This window comes from Pogona vitticeps, chromosome 1 (genome assembly GCF_051106095.1).
Source record: "Pogona vitticeps strain Pit_001003342236 chromosome 1, PviZW2.1, whole genome shotgun sequence".
NCBI lineage: Eukaryota > Metazoa > Chordata > Lepidosauria > Squamata > Agamidae > Pogona > Pogona vitticeps.
This window is the reverse complement of record NC_135783.1, coordinates 198,068,715-198,084,007: the sequence shown is the minus strand read 5'-3', so window position 1 is coordinate 198,084,007 and position 15,293 is coordinate 198,068,715. Positions and strand designations below refer to the sequence as shown.

Below are 15,293 nucleotides of genomic sequence, written 5' to 3'. Positions count from 1 at the left end.
TGAAAGGAGCAAAGCGAATCAACACTTGGCAGAGATGGGAGCTTTTGGTGAGCCAGGATCAATTGTCATATATTTTCACTGGTTGTAGGGAAACAGCATTCCCAGTTGGGAATCTATCCCAGTGACCTTGCCAAGATCAGGTGTCTATAATCATTTCCAGCTCAGAAATAATGGCTTATCTTGAACAGGATGGAGATGGAGAAAATACCAAAGCAGGCCTAAGCTCTCTGAAAACTCCGAGGCATTGTGGGTTTGATAGTTTCCTGAGAGGCACCCTGTATGGAGCCCAATAGACATGAAGATTACCAGACCCACAATGCTTTGCAGTTCTCATAGAACTTAGTACTGTCCAGCTTCTTCTTCCATGATTATAGACACCTAAAAGGACTGGGGTATTTTGGCTAAAGCCACCACGAGTCTGGGTGGGAGAATTCTTACAAACCACTCAGGGCTCTAGTACATGAATTCTGAAAATCAATTCTTCAAAACACCTCCAGTTTATGAATGTGGGATATTGTGTTTTGATATCCATGATCCAAAATTCTGGAAATGGTCCAATATTGCTGCACAATATTGTGCCTGCGTTGCCAGCAGGAAAAAAAGGATGCCAAGCTGTACATAGCAAAGGGCAGCCTGAACGTTGACAACACCAATGGCAGCAGTCAAGATGGTCTACAAGATGCATTCTTGTGCTCACTATCATTCACAAAGTGACAACACGCAAGGGAAAATCCAAGAAACCAACTATTTTTTTTTCATCGTTATCAGGTAAAAATGAAACAAAAATAATAAAATTTAAAAAGAAGACAAAAGCGTTGTGACATCTTAAAGACTAACTGCTATATTTTAATGTTAGCCTTTGTGGACAAGTCCAACGTCACTACTTTTTCCGTCAGTTAACCACTTCTCACCCGAACACAATGCAATTGTCAGGGCTGTTTTTTGGCAAGTGACAATGCTAGTGAGCAGAAGAAAGTATCCTGTTAAGACCATCTTGACTGCTGTCATCGATATTGTCAACATTCAGTCTGTGTAAAGCTTGGCAATGCAAGCACAATATTGGGAAGCAATATTGGTCTATTTCTTGGCTTTTTGAATCATAGGCACAGAAGCTCAGTATCCCCCTGGAGATTTTTAATTTCTTGATTTTTTAAAACAGGAGTCTAAATATATGTGCACTACTCACACATTCCAACAGAAACTTCCCTAATGTAGAATCACCCAGTGCTAGAGGATCCTAGTCTTTGTTTTGAGTCTTATTTTTTTTTATTTTAAACCACCCAGAGTGACTTTGTAGCCAGATGGATAGTATAGAAGTTGAACGAACAAACAAACAAACAAATAGAAGATAAGTACATTATCTGTAAAAATGGTTGCAGGGAGGGGACAGAAGCAAGAACAACTGGCGTATACCTTTAAGTCTCTCTGTGCAAAATCATGTTGAAGAGGTATTTTTGGACTTAAGTGCAACACATACAATGGGAAAACATAAACACCTTTAACCACTCAGGTAAACTAATGTTGCCATGCCCACTTCCACCAAATGCAAACTAGAAAGCTATCTTGCAATTTCCAGGGTAGACAAGAAATAAAAGCTACTGTATATCGGATCAAATGCTCTATGGCCACATTGTGTGATTGTTTTCCAAAAGATGTCCCCTTGCCTTTTGAAATACCGTATTTTCTGTCTATAACATGCCCCCATATATAATATGCCCCCCACTTTTCTAATCCAAAATTAAGAACGCTAAGTGGGGCTTAGCAAGTGTAGGGAGGGGGAAAGGGATCAAAGCACTGCAGGATCGCTTTGATCTCTGCTTTCCCATCCACTTGTTTTTGTTCTGTCTTCAGCTTAATTCCATGTATAAGACAACCCTCGATTTTTAGTCTAAAGATTTTAGACAAAAGTATAGTTTTATACATGGAAAAATACAGTAATAAAAAGGGGGAATGCTGGGAGTTAGCAGGATGATAACTGGAAACCAAGGTCAAAAATCATCCATACTGTATGAAATAAAGACAGCGCAGAAAGACTGAGAGGAAAATCAACTCATTTGAAAAGTAGAATACATCTCTGAAACACTTCATTAAAAAACTAAAATGTTATAAATTTTAAAAGCTGTAAAAGCCTTCTTTAAAATTCATGAAGAAATGTCAAGGTTCTCAAAAAAGAGAAAATATAAAATGAAAAGCATTTCTGAGCCTACATTTCCAGAAATAGATAGACAAACTTAAAAGCCCTGTTTTGAGTTTTAAAAGCAGCCGAAGGGAAAGACTCACAGACAAAGGAAGAAGAAGAAGTCCAAGAACTGGCAGGGAAGGACTTGGTAATCCCATTCTTCGGACTTCCTTTTCCAAAGATTGTTGGAAGGCTGGGCCCAATGGGTCAAAGCAGTCAAAGGAGATGTGCCTAATTTGCATATCTAATTTCATAACTAGGAGTAGCAAAATACCATCAGGCTCCCCCACTCCCTCATCAGCCTACCTGTTGATAAAATCTGATTTGATTGCTACTCCGTGAACAATGCAAAAGACAATTTTAATTACATACATGACTACTCGCTTTCTGAATCCTTATCTCTGCCTTCAAAGACGTGCAGACAGAGAAGAGAAGAGATCAGATCCCCCACTCTTGCCTCTTTTGGAAGCATCCATGTTTTTCAAGATTATTTTCTTTCTGGTAAACCCTTTTGTAAGATTGTTTTCACTAATGCGCCCTCTTTCATCCCCCCCTTTCTTTTAATTTCTTTTCACAACAATCGGTCACTATCAGGGTTTGTAAGGCCACATTGCTCTGTGATTGAAGTACACTTCCACCAATGGAGCTTGATCTGAGACCACCAAATTTGCATGAGAGTGACCAGGCGTCAGTCCAGAATTCTGAATTCTGAGGTCCGGAACAGACCAATAGAGGATTCAAGCCACTAGCTTCTGAACAAGCTAAGTAAAAAAAAAAAAAAAACCAATATTGTTCATGCACAATTTTAAAATGTAGGAGTATTTACTGTTGTGCTAAGCAGTTGACACTAGTTTATGCTTATTCTAAGTTGATTAAAACTATATGAGTGAATCTTGGGGCCAGGGAAAGAAGAGAGCGCAATAAAGGCATGAGAGATTAGAAAGGCATTTAAAACAGATTAAAGTTGTGCTTGTTTTTATAAAATATTGTGCCTTTTTCTAATGCAATGTGCTGATATGTGAGTTTAAAAAATGTTTATCTGAGACAAACTCCCCATGGGGAGTACTGTATTTGTAAGGATTAACTATCCATTTTTATGGAATTTGCTTGACACAATGAGCATGTTTGCATAAAACAGTGGAATCTACGGCACAATTTTATGTATGTTTACCTGGAAATAAATATCACCCATTTCCGTGGGGCTTACTTCTTAGCAAGTGAATATAAACAGAGAGGGTTAAATGTAATTGGTAGGTCCAACCAGAGTTGACCACTAAAAGAAAGCTGATCATATGGAAGTCCCATTGATCTAGTGCAGCTCTTAACCTTGGGTTACTTATGTGTTTTTGAACTGCAGCTCCCAGAAACCCCAGCCAGCACAGCTGGTGGTGAAGGCTTCTGGGACTTGCAGTCCAAAAACACCTGAGTAACCCAAGGTTAAGAACCACTGATCTAGTGGGTCAGTTCTAGTTGTATCAACAGGATTTAGCCCAGAGCATTGATCTCAACTAAATACATTCTATACATAAAATAGACATTGTAGCAAACAGCCCTGCCTTCATCTGTCCGTCACAGCTGAACAGTGGAGTAGGAGCCAATGAGAGGACGGAAGGTGGAGCCAAGGGGGGAGGGGCTGGATATAAAGGCTGGTGTAGGCAGTCTGAGAAGAGATTCGGTGAGTGAGAGACAGTGTGAAACTTAAAAGTGAACTTAGAGTGAGTTAGAGGTCTGTAAGAACGCTGAATGGAACAGAGAGTTAATAGAGTTTTTAAATAGAATTGACTTAGATACAAGTGATTCGCAACCTGTGATTTACCTATTGAATATTAGGTAAAAGGTAAAGGTTCCCCTTGACAATTTTTTTGTCCAGTCATGTTCGACTCTAGGGGGCGGTGCTCATCCCCGTTTCCAAGCCATAGAGCCAGCGTTTTTGTCTGAAGACAATCTTCCGTGGTCACATGGCCAGTGTGACTTAGACACGGAACACTGTTACCTTCCCACCAAAGTGGTCCCTATTTATCTACTTGCATTTGCATGCTTTCTAGGTTGGCGGGAGCTGGGACAAGCGACGGGCGCTCACTCCGTCACGTGGATTCGATCTTACGACTGCTTGGTCTTCTGACCCTGCAGCACACGCTTCTGCGGTTTAGCCCGCAGCGCCACCACGTCCCTGAATTGAGTATTAATCAGATGTTAATTTCCCTGATCTAATAAATAACTTAAGTTTTAAAAGCACACGTGTCTCCTTCATTAAATGGTATTGAAGCAGCAATACCTGGTGGCAGCGAAGAAAGAAGAAGAGTGAGAACCTCGTGAAGACCTGAGGGGACAGGGGTTTCAGAGGGGATCGCCACAGACATGCTTTTGTAGCAGCTTGGTTTAGGTTCGGCTTGTTCTTGATCATGGTTAAAGTGGCTCTTTCTTTCCACCCTCCAAACTCAAATGTTTGCAAGAATTTGCTGAATATGGGAGATAGACTTTAACAGCTGGGAGCAACGGGTGCACGCAAAAAATAGTTCAGGAGATGTCTGTTGTCCTCCATTGTGGGAGATGGCGATCCACTACCAATACATAATAATCAATGAAGACAGAAGCAAGACTTTTGGATCACTGCCCAAAGTGAGAAAAGTTACTTTTTTGGATGATTGCTGACTATAAGAGTTGTATTTTTTTTTAAAAAAAGTAGCATTTCCAACTTCTAATTGTTCAGTTCATGCTTCTGAACAATTGCCTTGACTCTGGTGTGAATTAGTTGGAAGTGGTTCATATTTGTGTCTATCTGAGCTATGTTAGCTTTAACTTCCTTTACATCACTGCTATAAAGCTGGCATTGGTTTCTAAAGTCCATTAAATATCCATTGATTTCTTGATGCAGTTTTAAAGCCCAAGTGTGTAGAAACAGCATTCTGCAGCTTTTACAAAAACAGACCCTTTCATATACCATAAAACAACCACTGTGTGAGGCAGAGTTATCATAAAAGCTTTGATGCCACATAAGTGGATCTGTGACTGCTGCATATTTCTTTCCCAGTTGCCAACTGACTGACTGCAGCACCCTTTCAGCCTAATTCAGCTCGCCTGCACAGATGGACAACAGCATTCGGCAGGCAAACGATCCATCAATGAATTGCACCGTGCCAAAACAAGGGCTGAGCTTTTCTGCATTGTGAAAACATTACTTGGATGAGGAACAGTGTTCGGCAAGTAAAATAATGCTCTCAGTCAGTTGTAGAATCAAGACTTGAATCGCACCATTTTGTGGACGATGGGTTCACCTACTACAGATAGGCCTGTTCTGGCAAACCCTTTTGTAAGATTGTTTTCAGGTTTTCTTGCCTAGAATGGAATTGTCACAGTCCTTCTGACTTGACTGGCAGCCTTCTATAAAGTTCTGGGGTTCTGTAAGGCACAGCCGCTAATATTCCATGAGCATCTTTTTGTCATCAAGGCTTCCTTGGTCATCCATGATCTGGCTTCTATTGGCTTTGGCTCTTTCCATCTGCATTCTTTTGCTTAAAGCTACTTTCACAGAGGACCCTCTTGAGCTCAAGACTTTAGAACCAGAGGCACTGCCTTTCCCAGCAAAATGGATACCAAGTTGAGTCCCACTGAATGAGGATCCAGCTGCCAGGTGGTTTGGCCACGGCTCATGCCACGTGCAGAGTTCAGAAAGATTGCATGCATTCTCCCTTGGAGAAAGAATGCATCAGCACTGGATCACATTTGTTTTTGAAGGCATAACCGATCATTGATATGTGGATTAGTCCCATGAAGCCATTCTGTTATTTTATAAAATGTATAGCTCACGTCTGAGGACTAGAAAAGCAGAACAAAAACAAAGTATCACAGAGAAAACTGGCGTCACGACTGATACACTGGACCTCAAGATCCTGATGGACCTGTGCAGAGTACTCATTTGTGTGCACGGCTGAAGACTCCTTGTGCATGCACCTATGGGCTGATTTCTTAATGCTGGACAATGTTATATAAAGAATATGTATGTAGAGATTTAAAGCTTACAGCACCACAAAGCAGCATGAAAGCAGAATGGAATAAACAAAAGGAAATTTGCTATACTGTTATTGCACTGGCCATGACTTCTTATTGGTGATTGCCTCCATCACTGATTGACCATTTGGGTCAATGATGAACTACTCCAAGCATTTCTGGATAGAGGGCTTGGGATGCACCAGGTACACAGATACTATTCAAAGAATGAGATGATCCCTGAAATGACAAGAGGTCATCCAAGCAACAGAGCTGGGTCTAGCAGAAGCGACACTCGTGGAAGTACCCTAGTGGCAGCTAAGAGCTCACATCCTTGTGATATCCCTGGCTTAGTGGTAAGGCAGCAACAGTAAACTTTGCTGAGTGGGCACAGCACAATTTATACTAGCTTAGGCCACTTTATATTACACTGCATTTATATCTTGTCTGTCCTGCGAGAAACTCTAGTAACATGAATGGCTATTCACATCATGTAATTCCCCAAATAGTCCAATGAGGTAGGCTTGGGTTGATTGATGGTGCCTATCTCCCAGATGACTCAGTGGCTGAAATCCTGTTCCTCGGTGTAGAAAAGTCACAACTAGAGCAGGCCCACTGGATCAAAGCAACTTACACAGGAGTTAACTCACCAAGTTCCCACTTATCCAATGGACTTACTCTGTTGACAACCTACTGATTTCCACTGACGAATTTCACAACTGAGTCAGGATTTCAACTTATTCTTTTCAGTTTTAGGGCAACATTCAAACCTAATGGTTTCTGGCTTGTTCCCACCTACCCCCGAAAGCTGGAAAAAATGGATGAAAATAGTGGGAAAATAGGGAATGAAGAAAGACAGTAGTGAAATAGGAGAGGAATGTATGGAGAAAACAGATATGGGAAGGCAGCATAGTTACACATTTATAATTTCAGGTACAATTGTTTAGCATAGTGAACCAGAAAATTATTTTCTATTTCCCCCAGCTTCAAAAGCTTTCTATTTCCCCACAGCTTCAAAAGAAGTACAGCATTCCTTTGTGAGTACCTCATTCTAAATGTATTATAATATAGAAAGAAGCCGCCTATACCTTTTGTATGATGTTCATGCTGATGCAGGAGGGCTTTCAGAGATTCGGGATTCTCAAAGTCTTGGGAATTTTGCAGGAATTCTTCAACTTGGTCAATTTTGATAGCAAACTGTGGGACAACCAAAACAAGGGTTTAAACAACAACAATAGCTCAACAGCGTGTTTTAAAAAGGCTCAGGAGCAGGTTTGGTTTGGGCCCTTGGAAACCAGAAGAACATTTCCATCACAATTAAGCTTCTAATATTCTTGAGAGTTAATACACTCATCCTTCTGTTCTGAGGTCTGTAACAATGATGGCTATCATTTGTAGCAATTCAGAGGGAAGGGTGAGGCTGGGGAGGGAATAGACATACACACACACCCTTGGATTTTTTTGATGGATACTGCTGGTATTAATATCACCAGCCACAGGATGTGGAAACATTACCTTTTGGGACAACAATTCCCATTATCCTTAACTCAGAGGGCCAGCAACCATGCTAGCTACAGGAAGTGGGTGGGTGGGTGTTATTGTCTTGAAAAGGAATGTTTACAAAGTTTGGCCTCAGCCTCTAGGCTAAAATGGATACTTCAGTGGTTTTTATATCTGCCTATGAAACCAGAGTTTGGGAGTTCAATTCCCCACTGTCCCTCCATGACAAGGGCTGGACTTGATGGTCCATAGGGTCCCTTCCAGCTCTGCAGTTCTAAGATGATGATGATGAAACTCATAATACTGGGCTGCACACACTTCACTTTTGCAAGGTTCAACTTGCAGAGCAAATGGTGAGTAGTATTTATTATCCTTTGGAAGGAAGGAAGGAAGGAAGGAAGGAAGGAAGGAAGGAAGCAAGCAAGCAAGCAAGCAAGCAAGCAAGCAAGCAAGCAAGCAAGCAAGCAAGCAAGCAAGCAAGGAAGGAAGGAAGGAAGGAAGGAAGGAAGGAAGGAAGGAAGGAAGGAAGGAAGGAAGGAAGGAAAAGAAGGTGAAACCAACCAGCCCAACAGATCATGGTTCACATCTTCTTGCCTTGTTGGACTCGCATTTATGCAGATGGTGTAACTCGGGGGGGGGGGGTGAACCAAGATCACTGTAGACATTACCTGTTGCATACAGAGTTGTGTGACTCTGTGTGCACCTGATAATGTCTGCGGTGATTTCTTAACTTGGGTCTCTTTGCTGCCAGAAGTCACACCATCTGCTAAGTTATGAAAGAGACTTTTGGCCAAACGCAAGCTGTCAGTTATGACTGCATTTGCAGTGCATGGAAACCACAACTAATCTACTGCCCATTCAGGCTTCTGCCATTAAATGAGAAAATGTCCTCCTGCTCAGAAGACCCTTTTATGATTGGAACTGCAGGGTATAAGAAGAACACCTCTGCCATCTCTAGAGGTCTCTCCACCTCATCCGTGGGAACCTCAGCAGAGTACCCAAAGAGAACAGTTGCAGGGCAGTCCAAAGACAAAGAGACCGAATGGCAGCACATGGGCCGAGAAGAGAGGAGATGATGAAGGAACGTTGTCTCAGGAAGAGGGCACAGAAATAGCTGGCAGGCAGGAGGGAATAGGTGTGGTTACTTGGGAGGTGGGGGGAATGCAAGCACAGGAAGAGGAGGACTGGTTAGAGACGCTGAAGGAGCAGCCACCCATCTTCTCCATCCTGGGGACGAAGAGGAAGACCTCTAGAGAGGGGCATGGACCACCTTCTCTAGGAGCCAGGGCCCTGTGAGCCAAGCATCACACCCCAAGGTGGCAGGATCGCAGAGAGGACACTCCACCAATCCTCAACAAGGGGGACAAAGAAGACGCTGCCATTAACATAAGGGACTGGTGCAGTTGGCCCAGGAGCAGGAGAAGCAACTCTGACAGAGAGAGCAGCTGCCTTGCAGGCGTGGAGTACCGACGGTTGCTAAAGAATGCCCATCAGCTGGGGCCATTGACTCAAAGTCAGCACCAGGAATGGACTTTAAGTGACTCAAGTATGGTGACAGTCATCAGAATCCACACAGACGGACTGCTAGAAACCAGGGAGGGTACTGGGCCTGAGGGGCATGCCAGCCTCCTTGTTACGCAAATAAAGTCTGCTGAGTCTGATTACCAGCCTGCTGAGTCAATGGAGCCCATGGTGGAAGATACAGCCCCACCTCCCTACACCTCAGAGGGAGTGGCTGGGATCACAGAGGGCAATATATGTATGGACCTTGGTCTTGAATACAGATCATTGACTTTTCAGGATTCATAGCAGGTGCCTCTGTGGGCCCATGGATCTGGGAGTTGTAGTCCACAAGATTTACCAGGACAATGTTTTCCCAGCCCTGATCTATGAAATAGTCTGCAGACCATCCGACATACTATGGCCATAAATTTAATAAATGCAGGAGTTGTTCTATTTGATTTCAAAGGAATTGGGTTTCCATTAAATCAGGATTATAACCACAGAACGAGAGAGACTCTTCACGGTGTTGCTGAGGAAAGCAGTGTTGGGTTGATAGTGGATACGGAACAAAGTGTTCCTTCAGGCACTGAGCAAACAGCAAAGGCCGGAATAACATGTAAATTGGTTCTTATCCTGGATATTGATCACTTCAGGAGGAAAGGATTAAACTTTCTTCTGAAAAAAAAAAGGGGGGGGGATGGGCAGGTAGGAGAAAATCAAAACATGATGCAAACAGGAGGCGAGATGTTTGTATATTCATCCATCTGGACTGTTTCCAAATAAAGCAGGGAGGAGGGTTTGATTTATTTATTGAGATCAGACAAACCATGCAAATAATGGGAGACCAACCCTAAGAGATTGCAACGTAAGACAATGGTTTTTACAGAGGCTTTCGATGGCATCCTCACCTGAATTACCCAAGTTGTGCTGCCCATCCAATTGTGGTTTGATGCTCTTGGTTTGTTTGTTTATGATGTTTTGACGTGATTGGTTTTATTACTGTATCCTTTATTGTTGATTTTTATTGCTGGAATACTGTGTTTCAGTTTCATTTGATTGTTAACCGCCCAGAATAGTGCCTCGCACTAACCCGGTGCCATAAAAGTTTAGATAAGTAAGCAAACCAACATGGTCTTTCTGTTTCCCACTCTGCCCTGGCTCACCATGGGTCTGACAGGCGGTCTGGAAGTCGGGGAAGGGGAATACCCTGGAGGCAAAGTGAGGGATAATTTATTCCTCCCATTCACTACCTTTTTATTGTTGAAATTGGACCCCAGGGTTGCATTTTAAGTGAGGATGAGGAAGGAAAGCAAATTACAAACATGGATGTCTCTGTTACCACAGACGTGGCTCAGAGGCCCATGGAGCTGGGCCTGTTACCTGTGGGGCAGGAGGAGGGCAAGGAGGAGCAGGCAGACGGTTCCCCAATGGCATGAATCTGAAATACAAACTGCAATCACTTCAGTTTTCAGGGAGTTCATGATCATTTGTGGTTCATAGGTAAGCCTGACCCATGAATTATCACAAACCACTGTTTTTCCAGTTCGTGTTGTTGTTTAGTCGTTTAGTCATGTCAAACTCTTCGTGACCCCATGGACCAGAGCACGCCAGGCCCTCCTATCTTCTTTCCAGTTCATACCCATCTCTAATCAGAAGCAAGGAAGGAAGGAAGGGCAGTAGAAAAAAAACCTTTGCTATCTATGTAGTTGTAGCCTCCTTTTTGTGTGTTGTGCTGCATTTTAAGTGCAAACTATTAAGCAGCTTTGCTACTTTTACTTAGTTGAGCATTTGTCAAGACAGAACAAGAGAGAGAAGAAGAAGAAAGTACTGATGAAATTCAGGATGTTGAGAAGTCAGATGAAATTAAGAAAGATGATGAAAAATAAGCCTCCTGCTCTGCCTGCTTTTCCTCACATGTTCCACCCTGTTTTTATGATCTTTATGATATAAAACAAATCCATTATCCTTCAACATTTGGGATTTGACTTCTGATTTTCATTAAAGAATATCCTCAAGATGAAGTTTGCACTTTATCATAATAAAACAAAGATTATGCATAATCACATTCTGTCATTTGAAGCAAAACATTTCCGTGAGAAATTTCCAGTATTTCCATTTTAAGTCAATATGACATTTCCCATTTGTCCCTTCCTCAAATATTTCAGGGCTTAATAAGGCCTGATCCTTGGTCCCACTCCACCTACCTTTGAGCACTCTGACAGCAGAAACAATGTTCAGCAATCTCTCCACCAGTTTTTTTTATGTGTATGTTCTCCTAATCAGAGATATTTCCCTTGCTTACAAATTGTGATGGCAGGCGCTATGAACATCGCCTCACCACCTCTGTGGAATATGAGTACAGTATTGCCATTTTCTAAGTAGGCCATGGAACAGTGTTTACCTGAACATTAGAATGGAGCTGCTATTGGGAGATATGGATAGAAAAAGAAATTCATTGGGTTTGCATTTCCATATGAAAGCATTCTTTTCACCTGTCAAGACTGGCAACAGGACAAAGCACAGCTGTTGAAGGTGGGGGGGAAGCCAACAAACAGTGTGCACACATTTCATGTACATGACTGAAAATACCAATTATTTCAAAAAGGCCTATAAACCTACTAGAGTGGTCTTAATCAACTAGATAGGCGGGATATAAATAGAATAAATAAATAAATACTATGTTGTCAATAGGGAAAATGTGTTGAAGTGTTGTATACTAAGAAAAATGCATATAAAAATGCATAATCCAAGGGAAATGTGCATCATGATTTACACGCGTAAAATGGAAGTCTCCAAACCTGATACAGAACTGGGATTGAACAAGAAGGGCAGTGGATTCTGAGAAATGCAACGAAAACGACACTGACAGATTGTCCTGTCCCTATAGATAGCATTCGTGTGGTTGTGGTTTATTTTTTTGGCCTGGCAAAAGAAGAGATCACTCAATGCCCTTAAGAGGTCTGTTTATTTTGGAGTGGATGCATTATGAATAGACCTGCCCAATGCGCACTCCTCTGCTGGGGAAGATTGTTCCCCATTTCTATGTCGCTGTGCTCGTTCTCCGTGTGCTGGGTCTCTCTTCCACCAAGGAAGGGAGAGAGGTGGGGAGGAGGAAGGTCATTTATCTTCCAGCAGAGGGGGAGAGAAAGCCATTCCTTTGGGATTGTGAGAGGGAAGGAGGGAGCAAGAGGAGGAGGAGAAGGGGGAGGAGGGAGGACAAGGAGGAAGAGGTGATTAGAGATAGGATAACCGTATCTGTATCCCAATGGATTCAAATATGAATATCGGCATCACAGGTGCCTGGGGAAACTGGAACCTCCCCCCCAGGACCAGCTGTCCCAACTACAGCTCACTGAGCAGTACGCACGACCATGGTCATTCACGTCGTGCCAATCGCGGAAGTAGCCTAGCCGGCACTCCCCCACACAGCTAACTGCTCAGCAGCTGAGCGGCGACACTCATCATCCTGCCTCCTTGCCAGGGTGGTCAGCTGTGTGGAGTGGTAGGGAAAGCACCAGCCAGGTTTCCAAATATCCCATCTCTAGAGGTGATTTCATGATTTTTATACGGGATCCCCACTAAACAACCATCAGATTATAGGTCCCATCTGTGCCCACAGACCACCCATCAAAGGCGTGTCTGGGGCCCATGTTTTTTTGTGGTTTGGGAAGATCGTACATATAAAAACCATGGTGACTCATGTTTTTGCACTACTGCATTGGTTCAATGTCAGTTTCAATGGATCCACACAGCATCAACTGGTTCTTATTGTCAGTGTAACCAGGCCCAAAGACAGGCCAGAAGTCCCATCCACTACTTCTTCATTGCATAAGGTGGAGGAGGAGAGTGCAGTTTTTACGGAATAAGCAGGTTGTGGAGATTGTTTAAGGATTTCCCCCACCCGTTACCTACAACATTTTACTTCTATTCTTTGTCCCCTCGGGGGGGGGGAACTGGTTTATGCTTTGTTCATTTCTCTCACTCCTTACTAATCTTCAACTCCCACCTCCCATTGGCCAACTGTAGTCCCTCATGTCTGTGAAATTCTCTGTTGTAAAGATCAACCACCTGCCTTAGTGTGAGCAGATGGATAGAGTATTGATTTTATTACTGTTTTTATTGCAATACTTCTTTCATCCTTTTTAAAATATTTGTACCTACTGTTTTTATCGCCTCTTGGGTTTCTTTTAAGGAGAAAGATGGGATAAAAATATTCTAAAGAAACAAATAAATAATAGAACTCCTACAGCTTTTATCAAACACAAAATGTCAGCATGTGTGGCTTGTCACTCAAGAGCCCCATACTCTTTTTCAACTGACCTCCTTTCTCATCATTTAGTCAACCCACCCCCCACAAAGCTATACAATGGTTTCCTGTCACATCCTGGATTCCGTAAAAGCTGTCTGCCCTACGTATTGTACTATTCCTTTATGAGAGCTTTACTTACCCATTTGCTGTCCTCTAAAGATGCCGGCCACAGAGACTGGCAAAACGTTAGGAAGAACAACCTTCAGAACATGGCCAAAGAGCCCGAAAAACCCACAACAACCATTAGATCCCGGCCGTGAAAGCCTTCGCGAATACACAAAATTAATTTTAATTTTTGTGGAAAATTTGAAGAAGGTGGTGAGGCAGAAAGTAGGACACAAACTCACCTACCTAGCTTTCAAGTTGAGCTGCTCAAGACCTGTGGGCCAGCCAAATTATTTTGGCACCTGAGGTGGTAAATCCTAGTTTTTGTGACACTCAACATCACTTATTTCGTGGTAGTGTGGGCTCGACGGGAACCTCTTTTTATATTCATGCACAATGTTCTTGAAAATGAAACAGAAGCAGTCACTTTTTGAATACAAACCTCCAGAGCATTTTCAAAAAAATCTGAAGTAAGTTTCAGAAGTGCTCTGCGCTTCTCTAGAACAAGAACCAGAGACTCCCAAGCATCTCCCAGCGTCTCTGCCATGGCGTCGTACACAGGTTCTTGATCTTTATTTTCTGCTGCAGTTTTGTCTGCTTCACATAACAGTTCCCAAACTTGGCCTTCCAAAGGCTGGGAAGAAAAGAAATATGGATCAATCAGAAGGAAAGTCTGAAAAGGCTGTGGACATGATTTTTATTGCATTTTAAAAATTTATTTATGAGGGCACTTTATTTTTTATCCCCATTTGTCAGCTAAAAAGACAACCAGAGCTGTATATAAAAAAATACTAAGATGGTTAATTATATAGAGCAGTGGTTCTTAATCTTTGTTACTCAGATGCTTTTGAACTGCAACTCCCAGAAACCCCAGTCAGCACAGCTTGTGGTGAAGGCTTCTGGGAGTTGCAGTCCAAAACTCCTGAGTAACCCAAGGTTAAGAACCAGTGATATAGAGAAATTGGGTAATCAGAGAAAAATTAAAACTGCAGAAATGCATTGATCTCTTCAGTAAATAATTCAACCAATTACATTCTAACATTAAATATATTTTTAGTCCACTTTCCTAAAATCCTGGGCTAAACCCAGTGTGGGGCTCTGATGCAGCACTATCAGTGAGACAAAACATCCACTTCTCCTTGCATCCCTAGAAACCAACCAACATAAATTATGGAAATATAGTGGACCTTAAATGGATGGCTCAGGGTGTTTACATTCCAGAAAATCAAGTACTTTTTCAGTTTTGGGGAGAGTTCCCTCCTAAGTGGCATTTTACTTCAGGAAAGTGATAATCTGCCAGAACACTCTAAATGACAAAGACACAACCAGTGCGCATTAGAGATAGACATACTGCATAGGCGATTCTCCCCATCAGTCACCCAGCTTCCAGAAACATATAGAGGCAAGACGCCAAAACAATTTTGTCCAATGTGACACCAAAATGTATGAACATTCTAAAACAGTGGCTCCCAACCTTGGGTCCCCAGCTGCTCTTGGATTACCACTCCCAGAAATCCTGGCCAGCACAGCTGGTGGTGAAGGCTTCTGAGAGTTTTTGTCCAAAAACATCTGGGGACCCGAGGTTGGGAGCCACTAGTTGAAAAGGAGCTGAAAGGCTGATTTGTTCTGAGAACTATTCAGTTCCTCTTACAGTCGTGCCCCACTTTACGATTACCCTGTTTAACGATGAATCCGCTTGACGATGATGTT

General features: G+C 42.5%; 1 protein-coding gene across 1 annotated transcript in view; it reads right to left on the bottom strand.

The window, feature by feature from the left end:
• The window catches only part of CCDC141 (coiled-coil domain containing 141), a 165,627-nt gene that overhangs the window by 99,618 nt on the left and 50,716 nt on the right, over positions 1-15,293 (bottom strand). Inside the window, exons 3-4 of the mRNA XM_078393864.1 lie at positions 14,026-14,217; positions 7,255-7,363 (exon numbers count right to left, since the gene is read on the bottom strand). Coding sequence (XP_078249990.1) covers positions 7,255-7,363; positions 14,026-14,217 — 301 coding nt within the window. The remainder of the gene's footprint in view (positions 1-7,254; positions 7,364-14,025; positions 14,218-15,293) is intronic.